A 20,525-nucleotide genomic window follows, 5' to 3' on the forward strand; every position below is an offset into this window, starting at 1 on the left:
CCATTGATACAAGGCAGGATTGATCTATGCTTTCATGTTGTTTACGCCAAATTCTGACCCTATCATCCGAGCAAAAATCGAGACTCATCAGATTGTCGCGTGTGAATTGTAGCCTCGGACCCCGTTTACACGTAGCCGGGTATCTATAAAAATGGATATTTATTTATGCGGTTGCACCCATCATTTACACGTAAATGGAGGTTTCAGTCACTGAAAACGGCTGCTTTCAAAAACTCCAGGCAAAGTGGGGATTTGTGAAAACTCCGTTTTCATGCCTGCGTGTAAATAGTGGAAAACGGAGTTTTCTCCGTGTTATGGGGAAAACAGAGTTTTAGCATTGTGATCTGACGGTCCCTCCTCCTTGGCTTTCAGATCTCTGGTTGGCTTTCTATTTGTTTGACATGTTTTTGACAGCCTTCCCTGGCTGTTTTTGAGCATTGTGTAAACCGAATTATTTTCTAGTACGGGGAGGAGAAGATACCCGTTTTCATAAATACCTGGCTACGTGTAAACGAAGTGTCAGTTTCCTGTTCTTAGCTGACAGAAATGGCACCTGGTGTGGTCTTCTGTTGCTGGAGTCCATCTGCTTCAAGGTTCAACATGTTGTGCATTCGGAGATGGTCTTCTGCATACCTTGGTTGTAACGAGTGGTTATTTGAGTTACTCTTTCCTTTCTATCATCTCGAACTGGTCTGGCCATTCTCCTCCGACTTCCAACATCAACAAGGCATTTTTACCCAGTGAACTGCCGCTCACTGGATATTTTCTCTCTTTCAGACCATTCTCTGTAAACCTGAGAGATGGTTGTGTGTGAAAATCCCAGTAGCTCAGTAGTTTCTGAAATACTCAGACCAGCCTGTCTGGCACCAACAAACATACCATGTTCAAAGTCATTTAAATCACCTTTCTCGACCACTTCTACATGCCTAAATGAATTTAGTTGCTGCCATGTGATTGGCTGATTTAGATACTTGCGTTAGTGAGTAGTTGAACAGGTGTACCTAATAAAGTGGCCTGTGTGTGTGTAAGCTATGCTGCACTGAACTAGCATGTTAAGTCATTGTTTAATTCGGTTTTAAAGATATCTCATCTGGTTTTTCTAATAAACACCATTATACAACCCCAATTCCAAAAAAGTTGAGACGCTGTGTAAACTGTAAATAAAAGCAGAATGTGAAGATTTGCAAATCATGGAAACCCTATATTTCATTGAAAATAGTACAAAGAAAACATATCAAATGTTGCGACTAAGAAATTTTATTGTTTTTTGAAAAATATATGCTCATTTTGAATTTGACGTCAGCAACACATTTCAAAAATGTTGGGACAGGGGCATATTTACCACTGTATTGCATCACCCTACTTTTAACAACACTCAACATTTGGGAACTGAGGAGACCAATTGCTGTAGTTTTGAAAGAGAAATGTTGTCCCATTCTTGTCTGATATACAATTTCAGTTACTCAACAGTTCGGGGTCTCCTTTGTCGTATTTTGCACTTCATAATGTGCCAAATGTTTTAAATGGGAGATAGATCTGGACTCCAGGCAGGCCAGTTTAGCACCCGGACTCTTTTACTATGGAGCCATGCAGTTTTAATATATGCAGAAAGCGGTTTGGCATATGCCCCTTTTCCACAAATAGGAGTCATTCAGGATTCAGCCATGACACGGAGCAAAAACATGGCTGAATCCTGAATGACTCCTATTTGTATAAATAGGGCACTACATAGGCAGCAGTGGTAGTTTCTTTTTCCCTGCCATGGAAGCGCACTTGTATACTGAGGAGGAAAGCAATTTGCATTACAGCCGTGAGGCGGCTCGGTTTTCCCTTTCGGGCGCTCTCGTTTTCTGTTAGAATTTGGTAAAGAAAAAAAATATATATATTATTTACCAGCTTACCGGGTCCATGAACATAAAAGTGACAGCTGACAAGGTCGGGATATAAACGAATCGAATACAAACCACCCGCCGGGACTCCTACTTATGCGGCTCCAGCTTATCCTTGAAGCTGGAGCCGCAGCTGGATGAAGCTGGCAGCGCGCAGTGATAAGAAGGGAGAGAAAATAGTGCCTAGCGATTTCGAGGTCTGACTTTTTATTTGGCAACGGTTTTGTGATGCAAATATATCACTCTTTTGAACACATACTGTTTTGAGACGAAAGACGTTTTACTTTCGTGACCCCAACAAACTTGCCGGACTACTTTCGTCTGGACCAAAACTGGACAAGAACTGGACTCACAGGATGCTGTCAGGGGTGAGTCAGTGTATTTGCATGACACTATTGATGGGGATGCCATACAGATTCATGTCAAAAATCCCGAACTATCCCTTTAAGACCGACAACAATAACAAGACCGCGAAAGATCGCCATTTTTAAGCGATGAGAAGCAGCAGCTGTACAAACACGAAGTCATCCATTATTATTATTATTGTTGTTGTTGCTGCTGCTTCTTCCGCGTTGTTTTTGCTTCGATATTCGCGCCAAGGTTTATGCAAACGTAGCGACGTAACAGACGTATACAGCGACGTAATGACGTATACAACGACGTAACTGACGTATACAGCAACGTAATGACGTGTCTTCTCTTAGCACCGTGAGCGATGGAAAAGCAAGCTGGTTCTCAGCTGGCTCGCAAGTTGAACGAGTTGTGAACCAGCACCAGCACTGGCTCCGAACCAGCCCTGGAACTGATTTGGTGGAAAAGGGATATTAGTCTTGCTGAAAGAAGGAAAGCCTTCACTGAAAAAGATTTTGTCTGGATGGCAGCATATTGCTCTGAAACGTGTATATATCATTCAGTATTAATGATGCATTGCCAGATGTACAAGCTACCCCTGTCCATCCCTCTATCCATTATCCGTAACCGCTTATCCTGTGCAGGGTTGCAGGCAAGCTGGAGCCTATCCCAGCTGACTATGGGCGAGAGGTGGGGTACACCCTGGACAAGTCGCCAGATCATTGCAGGGCTGACACATAGAGACACACAAACATTCATGCTCACGTTAATACCTATGGTCAATTTAGAGCCATTAATTAGCCTAACCTGCATGTCTTTGGACTGTGGGGGAAACCGGAGCACACCCACGCAGACACGGGGAGAACACGCAAACTCCACACAGAAAGGCCCCCATTGACCACTGGGCTCGAACCCAGAACCTTCTTGCTGTGAGACGACAGTGCTAACCACTACACCACCAGGCCGCCCTGCTACCCATGTCATGCACAAATGCACCCTCATACCATCACAGATGCTGACTTTTGAACTGTGTAATGATAACAAGCCGGATGGTCCCTCTCCTCTTTAACCTGGAGGACGTGATGTCTATGATTTCTAAAAATAATTTCTACTTTTGATTCGTCAGACCTTGGGACAATTTTCCACTTCACCTCAGTCCATCATAAAAGAGCTCGGGCCCAGAGAAGGTGTCGGTGTTTCTGGATATTGTTTATATCTGGTTTTAACTTGCAGTTGTGGATGCAGTAATGAACTGTTTTCACAGATGATGGTTTTCTGAAGTGTTCCTGAGCCCATACAGTGATTTTCACTACAGACACGTCTGCTTTTAATGCAGTGTTGCCTGAAGATCACAGGCATCCAATGTCAGTTTTCAGCCTTGTCTCTTACATACAGAGATTTCTCCAGATTCTCTGAACCTTTTAATGATATGTACCATAGATGATGTGATCCCCAAATTCATCTCATCTCATCTCATTATCTCTAGCCGCTTTATCCTTCTACAGGGTCGCAGGCAAGCTGGAGCCCATCCCAGCTGACTACGGGCGAAAGGCGGGGTACACCCTAGACAAGTCGCCAGGTCATCGCAGGGCTGACACAGACAACCATTCACACTCACATTCACACCTACGGTCAATTTAGAGTCACCAGTTAACCTAACCTGCATGTCTTTGGACTGTGGGGGAAACCGGAGCACCCGGAGGAAACCCACGTGGACACGGGGAGAACATGCAAACTCCACACAGAAAGGCCCTCGCCGGCCACGGGGCTCGAACCCAGGACCTTCTTGCTGTGAGGCGACAGCGCTAACCACTACACCACTGTGCCGCCGTGATCCCCAAATTCTTTGCAATTTTATATTGAGGAACGTTATTCTTAAATTGTTGCACTGTTTGCCCACACAGTCTTTCACAGAGCGGTGAACCCATCCTCATCTTTACTTCTGAGAGACTCTGCCTATCTGGGATGCTCTTTTTATCTCCAATCACATTACTCACCTGTTGCCAATTAACCAAATTCTTTTTTTTCTTTTTTTTTTTTTGCATGACACAGCTTTTTCAGTCTTTTGTTGCCCCGTCCCAACTTTTCTAAAATGTGTTTCTGACATCAAATTCAAAATGAGCATCTCATCTCATCCCATTATCTCTAGCCGCTTTATCCTTCTACAGGGTCGCAGGCAAGCTGGAGCCTATCCCAGCTGACTATGGGCGAAAGGCAGGGTACACCCTGGACAAGTCGCCAGGTCATCACAGGGCTGACACATAGACACAGACAACCATTCACACTCACATTCACACCTACGGTCAATTTAGAGTCACCAGTTAACCTAAACTGCATGTCTTTGGACTGTGGGGGAAACCGGAGCACCCGGAGGAAACCCACGCGGACACAGGGAGAACATGCAAACTCCGCACAGAAAGGCCCTCGCCGGCCACGGGGCTCGAACCCGGACCTTCTTGCTGTGAGGCGACAGCGTTAACCACTGCACCACCGTGCCGCCCCTCAAAATGAGCATATATTTTTAAAAAAAATAACATTTCTGTTTCAACATTTAATATGTTGTCTTTGTACTATTTTCAATGAAATATCGGGTTGCCATGATTTGCAAATCTTCACATTCTGTTTTTATTTATGTTATACACTGTGTCCCAACTTTTTTGAAATTGGGGCTGTAGTTAACTACGTTATTGTTAAAATCATAGTTTTTAAAATTGTAATCTCCAGTGCGACAAAATAAAGCAATGGTCTACTTGCTATCTGTTTTTTTTCCTTTCAATCAGCATCCACAGTTCATTGTCATAAGAATCAAATCAAAAATATATTTTCTTCCAAATCTCATCAGGCACAGAAAAGATTTCCTCTTGAGTCTCATGTAACCAAGTACTCATCACTGCAGCCTGTTTGGGATTGGGATGGGGCGGGGATGTGGGCGGAGCGAGATGTCACAAGATTCATATATGGGCGTTCTGATTTACAAGGGTTATGATTAGGGTTAGGGTGTATAGTAATATATTTCCAATATGTTAGTATTTTATGAAATTGTTATATACTAATAATTACTAATGCAACAACCAGACAGATATGAATATCTTTTGAAAACTCCATTCTCGCTGTGTTTGCGTGGACCAGATAAGTGGTTGTTTTCGAAAATGTGGACATGCCCATTGTGGTTCGCATGTGCTAGGAATAGTGGCTGATTAGTTTCTTACTTTGTGGTCTGTGTACTAGACAATGGTGCATTCGGCCCGCCTCAGAAGCGGGAAGTTGGAGTGCGTCATTTTCGACCTCTGTGTATTCAAGCTACAAAGTAGGGAAAAAATATGGATGCTTCCCTGTTCGTCTTTTGTGAACAGTAACCTTAACCCTAAGCAGCTGTCTGTGATGACTGATGTAACAGATTTAACAAGTGAATAAGTCTGTATGTCAAAAGAAAATACTTGTATATACAGTATAACTCGTGTAAAGGTAAGAAATACTACTTTATTTGTGCTGCTGTGAGCAGCCATGTTGATTTGACATCATTTGCTGAACTCAAAGGAACCGAGAGCTGAGTTGAGGAGATCATCTTGAGTACCTGAGTTGAGGGGACGTTTTCTTTGAATTTTCCAAGTCAGTGGAGTTTACTCTCGCCACTTGATGGAGTGGCATGCTCATGAGCATTTTCAAATTTTTATTATTATTATTACGTTTTTGTGTGGACACAAATATTTCTGAAAACGTTGGTCTTGTGGACAGGATTGAAACAACCTTTTCAAAAAAACCCTGTATTTTTTAAAATAATGTGGACAGGGCTTGAGACCATCCTTTTCTTGTTCGCTACATTAGTGTAAAACCTAGAGATAAACTTCACACACACAAACACACAAAAAGAAAAAAAAGAAAGAAAGAAAATCTTAGTCCTAATTGATTCAATTCTCAATTTGTGGTAAATGGAAAATGGTGTACTTTTTCGTTCAGTCCAGAATGAGTATTTCCCCCTGTGCCTTTAAGGCAGCGCTCCTGTAAGGCAATGGAAACACTGGAAGGGTACATTTTGTGCTTTGGCTTCAAATGCAAAGAGTTTGGAGTGTGAACAAACATGGTTTGAGGTAGCAGTGAATACTGGCTCGTTATGCTGTAAAGCACACTCAGAAAGCGTTCTTTATCGGCGAAATGTCTGAAACAGCATCCTCCTTAATTAGGTCAAACACTGCAGCCATGCTTCCACCGTCGGCGGTGAGCTGCAGGGGAAAATTACACTGTAGCTTTTGGACAGAGCAAGAATGTACTTTTCCGTCTCTGAGACTTTTCAAGCAAAGCTCCTCAGTTACTCCTCACCGACGTAACCCAAGCTTCGAGCAGCAGCCACAACAAAACGCAGCAAATCCATCAGACTGCTGAATAACCCCACTGCTCAGGGTGTGACTTTAGGCTGCGGGGGAAAAAAGGTGACCGTTCCCATATAAAGTGGAGTTTTCCCTTCACATAAAGAGGGTGTGTGCGTTTTTTAGGAGCAGAACGGAGACAGAGACCCTCAGTGGCCGGACAAGTGCAGCTTTGTGTGTTTGGAGCACAGTAAGGCACTGCGGTGAGCTCAGGAATGCCCAAGCCACTGCCCACAGAGCTGGCTGTGTTCCTGGTCCACGCTCAGCCAAAACTTACCCCCATCCCCCCAGAGTATTTCCCCACTGCACTTTCTACGAATGATCATAATTCATTTTATTTATGTGCTGCCTTTCTGATATTTTATGATGGATATTGGACATGCCTACATGCTTTATATACATTTGGTCCAGAAAAGAGTTTTTAGAAGGCTTTTTAATAATAATAATAATAATAATAATAATAATAATAATCGTTTTATTTATGTGGCACCCTTCTGAAACAAAAGATTTGTTTGGCATTAAAAGCTCAGAGGCCACACCTCCTTTCCTAGGGCTGACAGGTGCAGAGGCCACGCCTCCTTCACTGATACTGACAAGCACAGAGGCCACACCTCCTTCACTGGGACTTACAGGCAGAGTGTTATTATGATTCCAACAGTGTAATAATGAATAACTGAGTCATGAATGTTCTTCATCATGTGTTTGTAGATGGTGTTGATCGGACGTCCACTATCTGAAGAAGAGCACGAAAAGGAGGCAGCGCTAACCATGAATTGAAGAGACGGTGGAACAAGGGCCATTTGTGCAGCATACACCTGCTTTGTCCTTAAACTTCACCCACTTGCTCATCTAACCAACACAGTCAATGGTAGTGGAAGTAATGGCTGGTGGGTGTGGCTTACCTGCTACCATACACCTTCTTCTGAAAGTGTGCTGCAATTGACCAGCTCCCATCATCATCATCGATATCATCATCGCTGTTGCCGTGACTACTTTTTTTTTTTACACGTTAGGCATTGGATATTTTTGGGAGATAAAAAGAGAACAAATAAAAAAAAAACAACATAAAACTGATCAGAGGTGCTGTATGGTGTTTGGTGAACGTGGAGAAGAGAACAGAAGATGGAGAGATCCATGAGACGTAAGGATGGTGAAGCTCTCTCGCTGTGCGTCGAAACCAAAAACAGCCAGTAATCAACAAACATACACTACAAGCCAGGGGCTGATCATAACTTGCATGGAGTCACCAAACCAAGTTGTTTACACACATCTATCAGTTATCATCTTCAGCAGCAACTTCCAGCATTAGTTTACAAGGTTTTTGTTTTTCTCGGATTGATTTGGGAATTTCCTGGCCATTTGGGAAGCTGTTTTGTGAAGATTTGGAGAGTCAGAGCAGCAGTGGCCAGAGAGAAGAGAAGAGGAAGGAATGAGAATGTGAGCGAGAGAGAGAGAGCAAAGGAGGAAAGGGAAGTGATGTATGCATGTGGAGGATATGAGGTAAAACGAGGGGGGAAGGAATGTCGTAAATGGATTTGGACGTCAAGGGAAGTGGACGAAGGCATGTGGTAAGTCAGGCAAAGCTGGATGTGTTGTTCAGAATGGAAAGAGATACTTGGCAAGGTTTCCTGCTTGAAATCTTATTTGATAGATGTTCCTGATTTTGATCGTGTTTGTATTTGAATGTCTTTGAAGAAGATGAACAGAAAGTGAGAGTCATGTAAAAGGCTACACTGGACCACTGCTCGTCTGGGGCCGTGCTTATATTCTCAGCTATATGCTCGGATTGTAAATAAATACATGTGTCCATTAGCGAGGGTTTAGAGAGCTTTGAGTAATAATATCCTCATGCTGGAGTAACTGGAGGAAACGTACCCAAATATGTAGCTCCACCTGGTGGCCAAATGGTGTAACATAGTCATGTGCCTTCACATGGACATTTGGGCATCTGTCAGAAAACACACTGATGTGTTGATGGTTTGTGGGCGAAAACTAAAAATTATTTACCCCAGTGTAACCAGGAAACATTTAAAAAATAGCAAATTAGCAGTTGTACGCTCAGCTAAAGTCAGACTGAGAGCACAGTGATACTAAACGTTACAGATAACCTTTATTTATAAACCAATATGTCACCAATTTCTCAGTGTTAAAACTGACACACATTTCAGTTCATTCATGGAAAGACTCACTGTATGAAGACTTGAAGATAACAATTATCAAGACAGATTCAACATGCTCTTGCATTTGAAACGTTTCAGAAGCAAAATGCTAAGATGAATTTATGCTCAGCTTTAGTTAGCACTACAAGGAAATTAGTTGTTTTTTTATTATTATTATTATTTCTTTCCCCTAGTGTTGTCTTAATGTCAGGTAGTCTGTTAGCATATCACATTTGTAGGTTTACAGTGTGGAATAAGCTTTTCAGTTGAACTTTGTGAATCTCAGCCTCTTTGAGTAGCTGTTTGATTTTCTGCATGGAATAGAACATTGATTAGGAATCTATACAGATTGTTGATTTTTGGAGCAGTTTAAAGCCCTTAAAATGAGGGTTGGTAGAGTTTTGTGTGCCATAATTGTTTCTTTTTTTAACTAATATAAGAAAGTGCACTCAGTGCTGTGAAACGCTGAACTATTGAAGGCAAACACTCTTACGTGCAATAGATTGGGCAAAGCGTGCTGGAGCACACAAAGTAGATCATGAATGAGGGGTGTGCACTGGGGCTGGGATCCCTTGCAAACAAAAAACTACAAGCATTTTTTTTTAAAAGATGCTGACTGCAAAGTTGAATTCTGGTTAAATTGTTCTATTTGTATTGCTGTTGGAGTTTCGAGATGTTGCGCTGCTGCACACACACCTTGTATCTGATGTGTAAATGTTTTGCCGTGATACAAATCGTCCTGCATTTTACGATTCCGGAGATTGCTGAAGCAAGTGAGCAGCAATATCACGTGACCGCCATTGGGTATGTTTGACCTACTTTTAACCAAAACAAGTCGGCATGGGCAAACATGGTGGACTCCGCTCTCCCGTCAGTTAAAAGCCGGCGGAAAAGAAAAGGAAAGCCTGCCTAGTGAGTGCAACTGCAAGATAGGTTAGATGATGTGACAAACTAAGAATAACTAAGTCATTCTAGCTAGTGCTTAGCTATCTTAGCCTTAGAATGCATGGGCTCGACTCTATGGTAGTGAGTATGGAGTTATACACCTAATGTTTTGATCTTGCAGAGAAAGAAAAGAGAACACAAAAGCAGTAACAGAGAAAAGATGTACATGTCTTTTGTTTCACGGATCTATTCGCGAATGTCAACCACAAATTGCATCCCTGCGACTCAAAACTCTCCAAGGTTGATGCAGTGTCACGATGTTTTCTGCACGTTGCCATCTTGGTGTGGCGTGGTTCCATAGTTTTGGTAATGAGTTAAAGCTCCTCACGTTCAGTTGTTTCTGGAGAAAAACAGTCCCAAAATGGAGAAAAGCGACCCTCAGCACATCAAAATGATCACATCTCGTCTGCATGACATTGTTCTTGCAAGACATAGGAAAATGCCATGCACAATAAAAGTGTTATAAAAATTTCAGATGACTTTGCAGTCAGCACTCATGCAGGCAGGAGCGGGCAGTCAGATACATATGGATTTTTTGGTCTACTTTTGTGTTCTCTCAGAATACTTAAATTTGTGTTCCTTAGAAATAAGGGTGGCGGCACGGTGGTGTAGTGGTTAGCGCTGTCGCCTCACAGCAAGAAGGTCCGGGTTCGAGCCCCGGGGCCGGCGAGGGCCTTTCTGTGTGGAGTTTGCATGTTCTCCCCGTGTCCGCGTGGGTTTCCTCCGGGTGCTCCGGTTTCCCCCACAGTCCAAAGACATGCAGGTTAGGTTAACTGGTGACTCTAAATTGACCGTAGGTGTGAATGTGAGTGTGAATGGTTGTCTGTGTCTATGTGTCAGCCCTGTGATGACCTGGCGACTTGTCCAGGGTGTACCCCGCCTTTCGCCCGTAGTCAGCTGGGATAGGCTCCAGCTTGCCTGCGACCCTGTAGAAGGATAAAGCGGCTAGAGATAATGAGATGAGATGATGAGAAATAAGGGTGGTGAGGGTTAACGCACAAGAGAATGCAAAATTAGCTAAAATAAATTCTCCCCATGACCATTAGGGGGCTCCATAGGTACAAAATTTGCATGACAAAGAAATATTTGTTAATATGAGTGCATGTTCGGGCGGCACGGTGGTGTAGTGGTTAGCGCTGTCGCCTCACAGCAAGAAGGTCCTGGGTTCGAACCCCGGGTCCGGCGAGGGCCTTTCTGTGTGGAGTTTGCATGTTCTCCCCGTGGGTTTCCTCCGGGTGCTCCGGTTTCCCCCACAGTCCAAAGACATGCAGGTTAGGTTAACTGGTGACTCTAAATTGACCGTAGGTGTGAATGTGAGTGTGAATGGTTGTCTGTGTCTATGTGTCAGCCCTGTGATGACCTGGCGACTTGTCCAGGGTGTACCCCGCCTTTCGCCCGTAGTCAGCTGGGATAGGCTCCAGCTTGCCTGCGACCCTGTAGAAGGATAAAGCGGCTAGAGATGATGAGATGAGATGAGTGCATGTTCTTGTGGATTTAATCATTAATGTTTAATAAGTGCGTGTTTTATCCTGTTCAGGTCATGGTGGTTTAAATGACCCATTTAGGAAATACGATCAACTAAGTTTATCCCATGCACCCCGATCATGAATCACAGATTGTGTGTACGCTTTTAGCTCTTCACTGCCAACAATACGCTACAATACCAGAGTTATGAAATCGAGTTACAGGCTACTGCCTTCACACACAGCCGCACTTCAAGCTAGAGCACGTCCAAAGATGCTGTCACGCATTAGCAAAGTGAGACAAGCAAAGAAATAGTCCAAAGTGCTGAGTAAAGGGTCTCTGCTGAACAAAAGTGGCCGTTTTCTCAATGTATAGGTCTTTAAAAACTGTTGGAGGTGATTTAATAAGACATGACAGTGACTGAAAGTTCTTAAAGCTGCTTAGTGTTAGCTTTGCTAAATAGGTAGCAGCCTTCATGTTGACTAGTTAACTAGCAGTCTGTCTAAGCTAGCTTGTGAGTGTTAGTGAATCCTTAAGTTTAGCTAGCAATTAGTTAAATATATAACTAGCTGTTTTATTGTGTTTAGTTTACACTATGCTAGTCAGAAAAGAGGGCAGGCCTGGTGACTAAAAGTTTACCTTGTGTCTAAGTAGTTAGCAAAGTTAGCTGACACTGTTGCATGTTAATTAGCTAACACTACAAATATATATTTTTCCTTTAGAAACTTCTCATAGGTCTGAAAGACACAAGGTGGGTTTTATGAATCAGAAGAAGAGCTGATGCATATTTTTTTTCTGTGATAATTTTCCTAATTCACAGAATTTTTCCTCAGAATTTTAGCAGTGAGTAGCTAGCTAGCTAGCAATCTCAACAGTCTCGAAGCTTCACCTTCTTAGTGCTTAATTAGGTCTGATTTCTCTCAGAAAGCACACCAATCCCTTTAAGATAACGTCAACTGTGACTGATATGAATAATTAAACAGTAAATGTCCTTTGAAACACAATCACACGCCTGAGAAATTTCTACTCTTGTTCTCTAGAGACTTGTACTTGAAAGCACAGAATGAGGCACTTTGCTATGTTCCCTAAGAATGATACTCTTACTGTGAGTTGAAAAAGATGGGGCAGAGCATGGACTATCACTACACACACACGGTTAAAAAGCCGCCTCAGAGAATGCCTCCATTTTGTGTGTCATATAATAGCGCTTTAAAGGTGAAATGCATTCAGTGACACCTGAGATCATTCGTTACAAGTTATGCTGTTCTGAACTAGTAGGCTTTTTTCCTACATATGAAAGATGTTTTATAAAAGCATGCAAGCGTCTGCTCTTCAAACGCAAGAGGCTTTGTGTGTGGGGGTCTCATGCGAGCAGTGTGTTTGTGTAATAGCCACTCAACACTGCCATTTGAACGAACCCTATTAGCAGATTCAAATGATTATTTATTCATTCTTTTTTTTTCTATTATTGTTGCAGAGGTTATTGTATTCATTAGATGTATTATTTAAGATACCGTATGTATTAACTCGCTATGGCTGGTAACCATAAGTACATCTCATATCTTTTTTCTTTTTTTTTTGGTCTGTATCTAAAAAAAAAAAAAAACCCTGTATTTTATAGTCCTTATTTGATTTTGTTCTTTATTTGCTGATTTGTTTTGTCATGTAAATTGCTCGCTCTGGGATACCGATGGCCGATCGCATGCTGTATAGCGCAGTGTTGGAGTTTAGGCCTCGGCATTTGAACACATCATTGTAGATGATGAACACAAAGTTGACTTCTCAGATGCTTTTTGCAGTCGTGTGGCAGTGCACGGTCGCCTCAGCACGAGATGATGCTGGGAGCTTCAGAAATAGTTTCATACACACTTTACGCTGTTGGGGAAATACGTAACAATGTGGATAAGTATATGTGTGGCGGTCTTGGAGAACACTTAGGATGTTGGTGTGGCTGAATTCTACCAAAAATGATGAAGAATCTGTGTTTATTTTTTTAAGAAAACAAAAATACTAGCATATTTTACTTTTTATTTAACCTACTTCCTAATCTTGCCTCGGCATCTGCCTACAAAGATTGTTCTGTGACGAGCCAGTTGTTAAATTGTACAGCAAATGTAGCTATAAAACCGTCAGTCTGCCAAAAGATGTCTAAAATCTCTTGTTGGAAGAAAACCAGCATGAACCTGCAAAGCAGTTTGTAACCAGAAATCGGCTGTTAAAATGAAAATGCTCGTGCGCAGTCACGTCATCATCAAAACAAAAAAGAGTGCTCTCTGTACAAACAATAAAACACAAAGCCACACACACAAGTTTATTACATACACCTCCATCACTCGTACCAGTTCAGTACTGAGAATACGAGTGAAAGTAGGTGTACCTAATAAACGGGCAACCCAGCATACAGCTGATACAGCGTAATTTTGTGTTCATCTGTAACTGCACCCAAAGCACGACTGCAACCAAAAGGTCAAAGAGAAAGATATTCCAAAGTGTTTGAATTTTTTTTATACTGGCTCTGTTCGTTAGTCATATTGCGTAATTATCTTTCTTTTTTTTTAAGGAAAAAACCTGCATCTATACTGTATCTTATACCGCTTTACTGTGTCCTTTAATTATCTTCAAGAGCCGATGTCCTGTATTGACTGCAGGCTTACATATATATTATATACATATATATATATATTTTAAAAGAACATCATATGTTTAAAAAGTAAAAAAAAGGAAAATTTACTCAAAAAAGTAATTTATATTTTAAAATGCATGTGAGGTTGGGAAGTTGTATTTAGAATAACAAATGGCAGTGCCTTTTCTCTCTCTCTCTCTTTTTTTTTTCTTTTGGACTCAGATAGTTAGCTGAAATGTAAAGGATTTTATATGGATTTAAATATGTAGTGGTTAATAACAAAGCTGGAAGCATTGACTGAGGAAAAAAAAAAACCTGTACAACTTGTTGGGTTTTTTTTTTTTTAAGGAGCATGTCCTTTTGTTGGCCTTGTCTGTCAGATAAACACTTCAGTACTGCTTCGGTACTTTCAATGCTGATATGAAGTTATATGAATTATACCTGTCTGTAAAACAATCAGATGTGTGTATATATTATATATATATTTGTAATTGTCATGTTTGCGAGTAAATGGAATGTCTTGTAATTTTGTACATGTATGTTTTCAAACAAACGCTGCAACTTGACATGAACTTTCTCAATTTATTTTTTTTCTTCTCCTGTGAGAAGTACACTAATCGCTACCTTAAAGAAGACGGCAAGAAATACCTCAGTTAAATACTGAGAATTGAGTCTGCAGCTGAGCATTTCGGCTTCAGTAAAGAAGTATTTTTTCCCCTGGAAACTTCCGTGTGTAAGAAGGGAGATACGAATACACGCGAAGTTTGTCTGAATCCAGCATGAACCAGCTCAGATCTGATGCTCAGATTTGTCTGAGTGTGTGTGTCTTTATGTTGAGTGTGAACGCTGTGTGTTCTGTATGTAAAAGAGGTCCGTTTGTGTGTTGGTAAAATGTTTGTTTCATGCGGTCTGTGTTTGACATCAATGCTTGACATCTTTGTAATAACCACAGACAAAAAGTATTAAAGAGTAACTTTTGAAAAAGGATCACTGAAGTGAATTGATTGAGAAGTGATACTGGATGGGAAGCCAGTATATTGCATTACAACACACACACACACACCCTAGGGGCAATTTAATGTAACCAAACCACCTACTGCACGTTTTTTAGAGGTTGGGAAGAAACCAGAGAACCCTGAGGAAACTGAAGAGACCGTAACCCGTGTTCAAGATCACACCAAGGACCCTGAGCTATGATGTGGCAATGATACCTGCTGCACTGCTGCATAAACAAAATGGAATCCAACTTTAATGTACGAATATCAACCAATCATAATTTAAAGCTTGTATCAGTTTAAACCAATCAGATTTCAGGACTTGACCAGATGAAACCACTCCTCAGTGGTGAGTCAGATTGAGTGGGAAACAAATCCTCAGTGTAGAAACATCAGAAAGTGCTGAGTCATTGTGAACCTGATTTTGAGCATAAAGCTCGTTTGCAGATCCTCATGCTGTTTTTTCACTTGGCTCTGAAGTCTTAATGAGAAGCACGTGGAACCAAACGTGTGAGGAAAAGAAGTGAACATGAGCAATTTCTCAAGTGCAGCCTGAGGCTTTTTTTTTAGTCTTAGAAACAAAAGAGTTCATAAAGTGGGCTTCACTTTCTGTAAGAACTAAAATAGAAACACTTGATTAATGTATAAAGAGTGCTCAAATCATTCAAAACTTTTGGAAAATGGAAAATCTTCAGGGTTCTTATGCTTCATAAAATGGTTCCACTTAGAAACCTTTCTAATAAGGAAACCATTCGACATAAATCTTTTTTTTTTTGCAGTTCGGTTTCCATCAAATTCTGTGCTCTGATTGGCTGGCGAGCGGGTCCAGTTATGGACCTCTGGCAACTCGCTTGTTCACAACAACAAACATAATAGCAATTTTTGTCAACATTTATTTTCACATTTCTCAGGAAAATAGCATTGGGGTCATTCCATGCCAAATCAACAAATGACGCGGTACGCGGTGGTCCGGATCACCGTATTTTCCATACAAAACGAGGGCATTAATTAATTATTTTTCCTGGATTGTGGTCCGGTTCACCGTATGCTGTATTATATTACGATATAAATAAAAACTTACCAAAATCATACTGTGTTTGTCATTTAATACGAGTTTTTTTACAAAGTCGTACATCATTTGTTATTTTTTCTCAAACCGGAAGAGAAATGCATGCGTAAAACACACGCGCAATAAAAGATACCAGTTCTAACGCATGTAAAAAAGCGGGAGCTGCCACGAGGGAAGTGAAAAATAATTTTACCAACTTTCGTCATTATGTCTCAGGGTGGTTATGAACAGCTTCTAAGGAATAAGAAAAAATGTGCTAGAGACTACAAAGCAACAGAAGAAAGGGCAAAGGAAAGAATTTATTCTAAATTAGGGGAAGAAGTAGCTGAAAATTTAAAATTTATTTGTCTTCTGAACTTGGTGGTCCGGACCACAACGGTAGTCCGGACCACCGCGTACCGCGTCAAATATCTGACAAATTTATGCTCGTCCATCTCAGATTTCAATGAAATTTGGAGGGCTCAGAGATACTATTAAAAGAAGTTAATCCCCAAAATTTGAGCTTCCTATCTCCAACGGTTTCAGAGATACAGGCATTTGAATTTTTCAATTTTTTTGCATTTTGCTCAAAACATACATATTTCAAAGTGATCTTTATTATGCAAGATAGAAACCTATCTTCTACTCGTTGCAGCTTTACTTTGCCATATGCAGCTTTCTGTTTGTGGCTATACTTGGCAATTTTCAGTGGAGAGCAACCAATTGACACAAGGCTTTTGCCAAGTGATTCAGCTACCTCACCAGTGTATGTTGGATCCACATCTACACACATGCTGTCTTGTTCTGATTCTGTAGAACCTGCTGAATCTGCTTGGCTTAAATGTTCTTTCACTCTCTGTGAACATTTAGAACACAATTTTTGTCCAGGTTTAATATTTTTATCAGTTTTGAAAGTGAATCTGCTGTTTCAGGAAGAATTGAACGTAATTCTGTTTTAACTTTTTTCTTGTGCCTTTCATATGGATCACAACAACTTTTCTGTAGCTCTTCATATTTCATCAGAAACAGTTTCTCATGATGCAGACATACTGTGTCTGTGCTTGAAATGTTCTCAAGTTCAGTTCTCTGTTTAATGAAATTTGCTCCAAACTATACTGAGAGAGTGTATTTAACTTACAATTTCTGTTGTATGTTAGTTTATGGCAGTCAGAATCTTTCTTTAGTCCAATTCCTATAGAACAGGGAGGAAGTTCAGCCATTTCTAGATGTCTAAGAACAAACTCATTTATACTGATCTCAAATTGAAAGCAACTACAATTAAATTCCCTAGTCAACTATTCAAAATATCCAATCCTTGCAAAGAAACACATTCAGTTAATAACATTGGTAAATTTTCTCAGTGCTCTGTATTGCAATGTATTTAATATAATCCAAGCAATATAATGTTATCTGAACAAGTATGCAGTTTACAGACTCTAAAACTATAAGATATGAGCCACCTGTTCTGGTATCAAAGGTCACCTATTGTGCTGTGTTGATATTGATAAGGCTGGCTGTTGACCGGTACACAATAGCTGGTCATTGATTGCTAATGTTACACAGTCTTAGATTAAAATCAATTTACAAATAATTAATACTGAGCATTAATTGAAATTTTATTTAAAATTGAGGAAGAAACATGTCTCCTAACCTACTTGAGCCTTATTGAAGCATTTATTAACCCTCAAATATCAATTATATGAAAATATATCAAAAATTCGAATTTGGTGAAAATGGATTTTTTTAAACCCCTGTAGTTTAAAAATACTTGAGAGACACAGAACAAAAATTTGGAAATATAAAATATGGGTCTTGGGGATTACTGAAAAAAATTTACAAGTTCCTAACTGCTATCCCACATTGGATTTCTTGCTACTGAAAATGGCATGTTTTAGAAATCGGCGAATTTCAAAACCCTATTACAGACAAACTAGGAATAGTGGAGACTTGGTAAAACTGAAATTGGTAGATATTTCTGTGTAGATTTGAATAACATTCTTAGTTTAAGCATTACTGCCACAGGCAAGCTTCCAGAATGAGATAAAAATGCAAAAAATGCAAATTTGTCTTTTTAATTTCCTTGTTAAAATCACCATCTAATATACAATGACCATTGAAATTCTAAGTTGAAGCTTGTAGTACAAGACATTGAGTGTCTCTGTGCAAAATTTTAGGTTCCTATCTTGCATAATAAAGATTATATTGCACTTTGAAATATGTATGTTTTGAGCAAAAAACAAAAAAATCGAAAAATTCAAATGCCTGTATTTCTGAAACTATTGGTGATAGGAAGCTCACGTTTTGGGGATTAACTTCTTTTAATAGTATCTCTGAGCCCTCCAAATTTCATTGAAATCTGAGATGGTCGAGCATAACCTCTTGTTGATTTGGCATGGAATGACCCATTGATTTTACAGCATGGATAGCGATAACGACAGTCTTCACAGCGAAAACGAGTTTTACTACCCTGAGGAAGACAAAATAAAAGAAAACATTACAGGAGAAAGCTAAAAACCTGTAACTTGCTAACACCGAGCAAAAACATGGCTGAATCCTGAATGACTCAATTTTGTATAAATAGGCGGCAAAATGTAGGGTTTTTTTTTTCCTGCCATGGAAGTGCACTTGTATACCGAGGAGGAAGCCATTTGCATTACAGCCATGAATGAGGATTCAAAATGGCAGCTCATCTCGGCTCAGTTTTCCATTTCGGGAGCTCTCGTTTTCTGTTAGAATTTGGTAAAGAAAAAAATTAATATATTATTTACCAGCTTAAGGTCGGTCCGTATGGTGAAATACCATGACCTCAGCCTTGAATACTGACCTCGGCCTAGAGGGCCTCGCTCAGTACTTTCAAGACCTTGGTCATAGTATTTCACGATACGGACCTCCCAGCTGGTAAATAACACACTATATATATTCCCCTGAACATTTAAGTGTTCTGGTCCAGATTTGACCCCCCCAAAAAAAAGAAACGTTTTGCCACACACAATCACTGATATGACGATTGGCTACTTTAATAGGAACACCCATAGACCTGCGTGTGCTCCTGTTCTGCAGGTGGAAACGCCTTATAGATGAGTGAGATCAGAGGACTATGAATAGGTTTGTGCTAACAGGAAAGCTTTGGTAAATTATTAACCACTCTGCAACTGTGATGAGCAGAAAAGCATCTTACAGAGCATGTCAAAGGTTGACAGGGATGGGCTACAGCAGCGGAAGACCACATCAGATTCCATTCCTGTAAAACCAAGACCAAGAATCTGATGCTACCATCATCAACCTAAAGAATTCTTCGGGGAACATCTGTATATTGAACCCTACAAAATAATAATAATAATAATAAAAAGAAATTAAGGTCAACAGACCAGATATAGTGGTGAAGGAGAAAAAAAGGAGAGAACCTGTATGCTTATTGACATGCCTGTCCCCACCAAAAGAAACACCTCCCTAAAAACAACAGAAAAGCTCTCCAAAGAAAGATCTGTAAATGGAAATTGAGAGAAGACTACAATCATACACATACATGTCAACCTATACGGAATGTCCGTATTTTATACGGATTTGATTCAATAAATGTAGTATACGGGCGTATAAATAAAGTTATACGGATTCTTTAAAAAAACTTCATTATTTATTTAGAGCTATAATCAATTCCTACGATGATAAAAGAGCGCATAACATTTACAAACATACTGTACACCACAGACAGCCAGTAAAGAGTCTTATGAAATTGCGTGTTATCTTGTGGTAGCGAGACTTCGTTCCACTTTTGATCATGCGCACACCGCATTGCGAGAATCCCGCCAACCGTGAAGTCATAGACATATAAACATAGACGCCGCCTTCTGCGTAGAATCATACGTCATCCTCGCCGCCATATTGGATGTGGCAAAGTGGAGATTCTTCAACCGTCTCTGGTATAGTGTCTAGACAGTAGCCGAGAATAAAGATGCCTCATTCATGTGCTGCGTTTAACTGTACCAACAGGTTTACTGTCCAAATGAGATCACATGGGATTACCTTTCACAGGTGAGACTGGAAAAATACTTTTCATTGTATTTGGTCATTATAACAATTTTACGAACAGATTTTCCTGACTTTGTGGCTAATATGAAGTCTTGTGGGCGGCACGGTGGTGTAGTGGTTAGCGCTGTCGCCTCACAGCAAGAGGGTCCGGGTTCGATCCACGTGGCCGGCGAGGGCCTTTCTGTGTGGAGTTTGCATGTTCTCCCCGTGTCCGCGTGGGTTTCCTCCGGGTGCTCCGGTTTCCCCCACAGTCCAAAGACATGCAGGTTAGGTTAACTGGTGACTCTAAATTGACCGTAGGTGTGAATGTGAGTGTGAATGGTTGTCTGTGTCTATGTGTGAGCCCTGTGATGACCTGGCGACTTGTCCAGGGTGTACCCCGCCTTTCGCCCATAGTCAGCTGGGATAGGCTCCAGCTTGCCTGCGACCCTGTAGAAGGATAAAGCGGCTAGAGATAATGAGATGAGATGAAGTCTCGTGCATAATAGCCGCTCGGTGAAAGCTGTCTCCAAACAACGAAGTATTTCCTTCATAACTACGCTGATAACACTTTGTGTTTTTGTCAAACATTGGAGCTTTGTATTCATTCTGAAGGTTTATTGTTATCAATATTGAATAAAAAGTAACTGGGATATATCATTGTTAATTATCATTCAAA

General features: G+C 40.7%; 1 protein-coding gene across 9 annotated transcripts in view; it reads left to right on the forward strand.

The window, feature by feature from the left end:
* samd4a (sterile alpha motif domain containing 4A) overlaps window positions 1-20,525 on the forward strand; it is a 165,482-nt gene that overhangs the window by 102,220 nt on the left and 42,737 nt on the right. For 7 of the 9 annotated variants that reach the window (XM_060933661.1, XM_060933659.1, XM_060933663.1 and 4 more), the window contains one exon: window positions 7,313-10,430. In XM_060933661.1, coding sequence (XP_060789644.1) covers window positions 7,313-7,341 — 29 coding nt within the window. In that variant the 3' untranslated portion in view covers window positions 7,342-10,430. Of the gene's footprint in view, window positions 1-7,312; window positions 10,431-20,525 lie in introns of those variants that run through there. The other 2 variants (XR_009655630.1, XR_009655629.1) reach the window with 1 other exon arrangement.

The sequence above is a fragment of the Neoarius graeffei genome, chromosome 11 (assembly GCF_027579695.1).
Source record: "Neoarius graeffei isolate fNeoGra1 chromosome 11, fNeoGra1.pri, whole genome shotgun sequence".
NCBI lineage: Eukaryota > Metazoa > Chordata > Actinopteri > Siluriformes > Ariidae > Neoarius > Neoarius graeffei.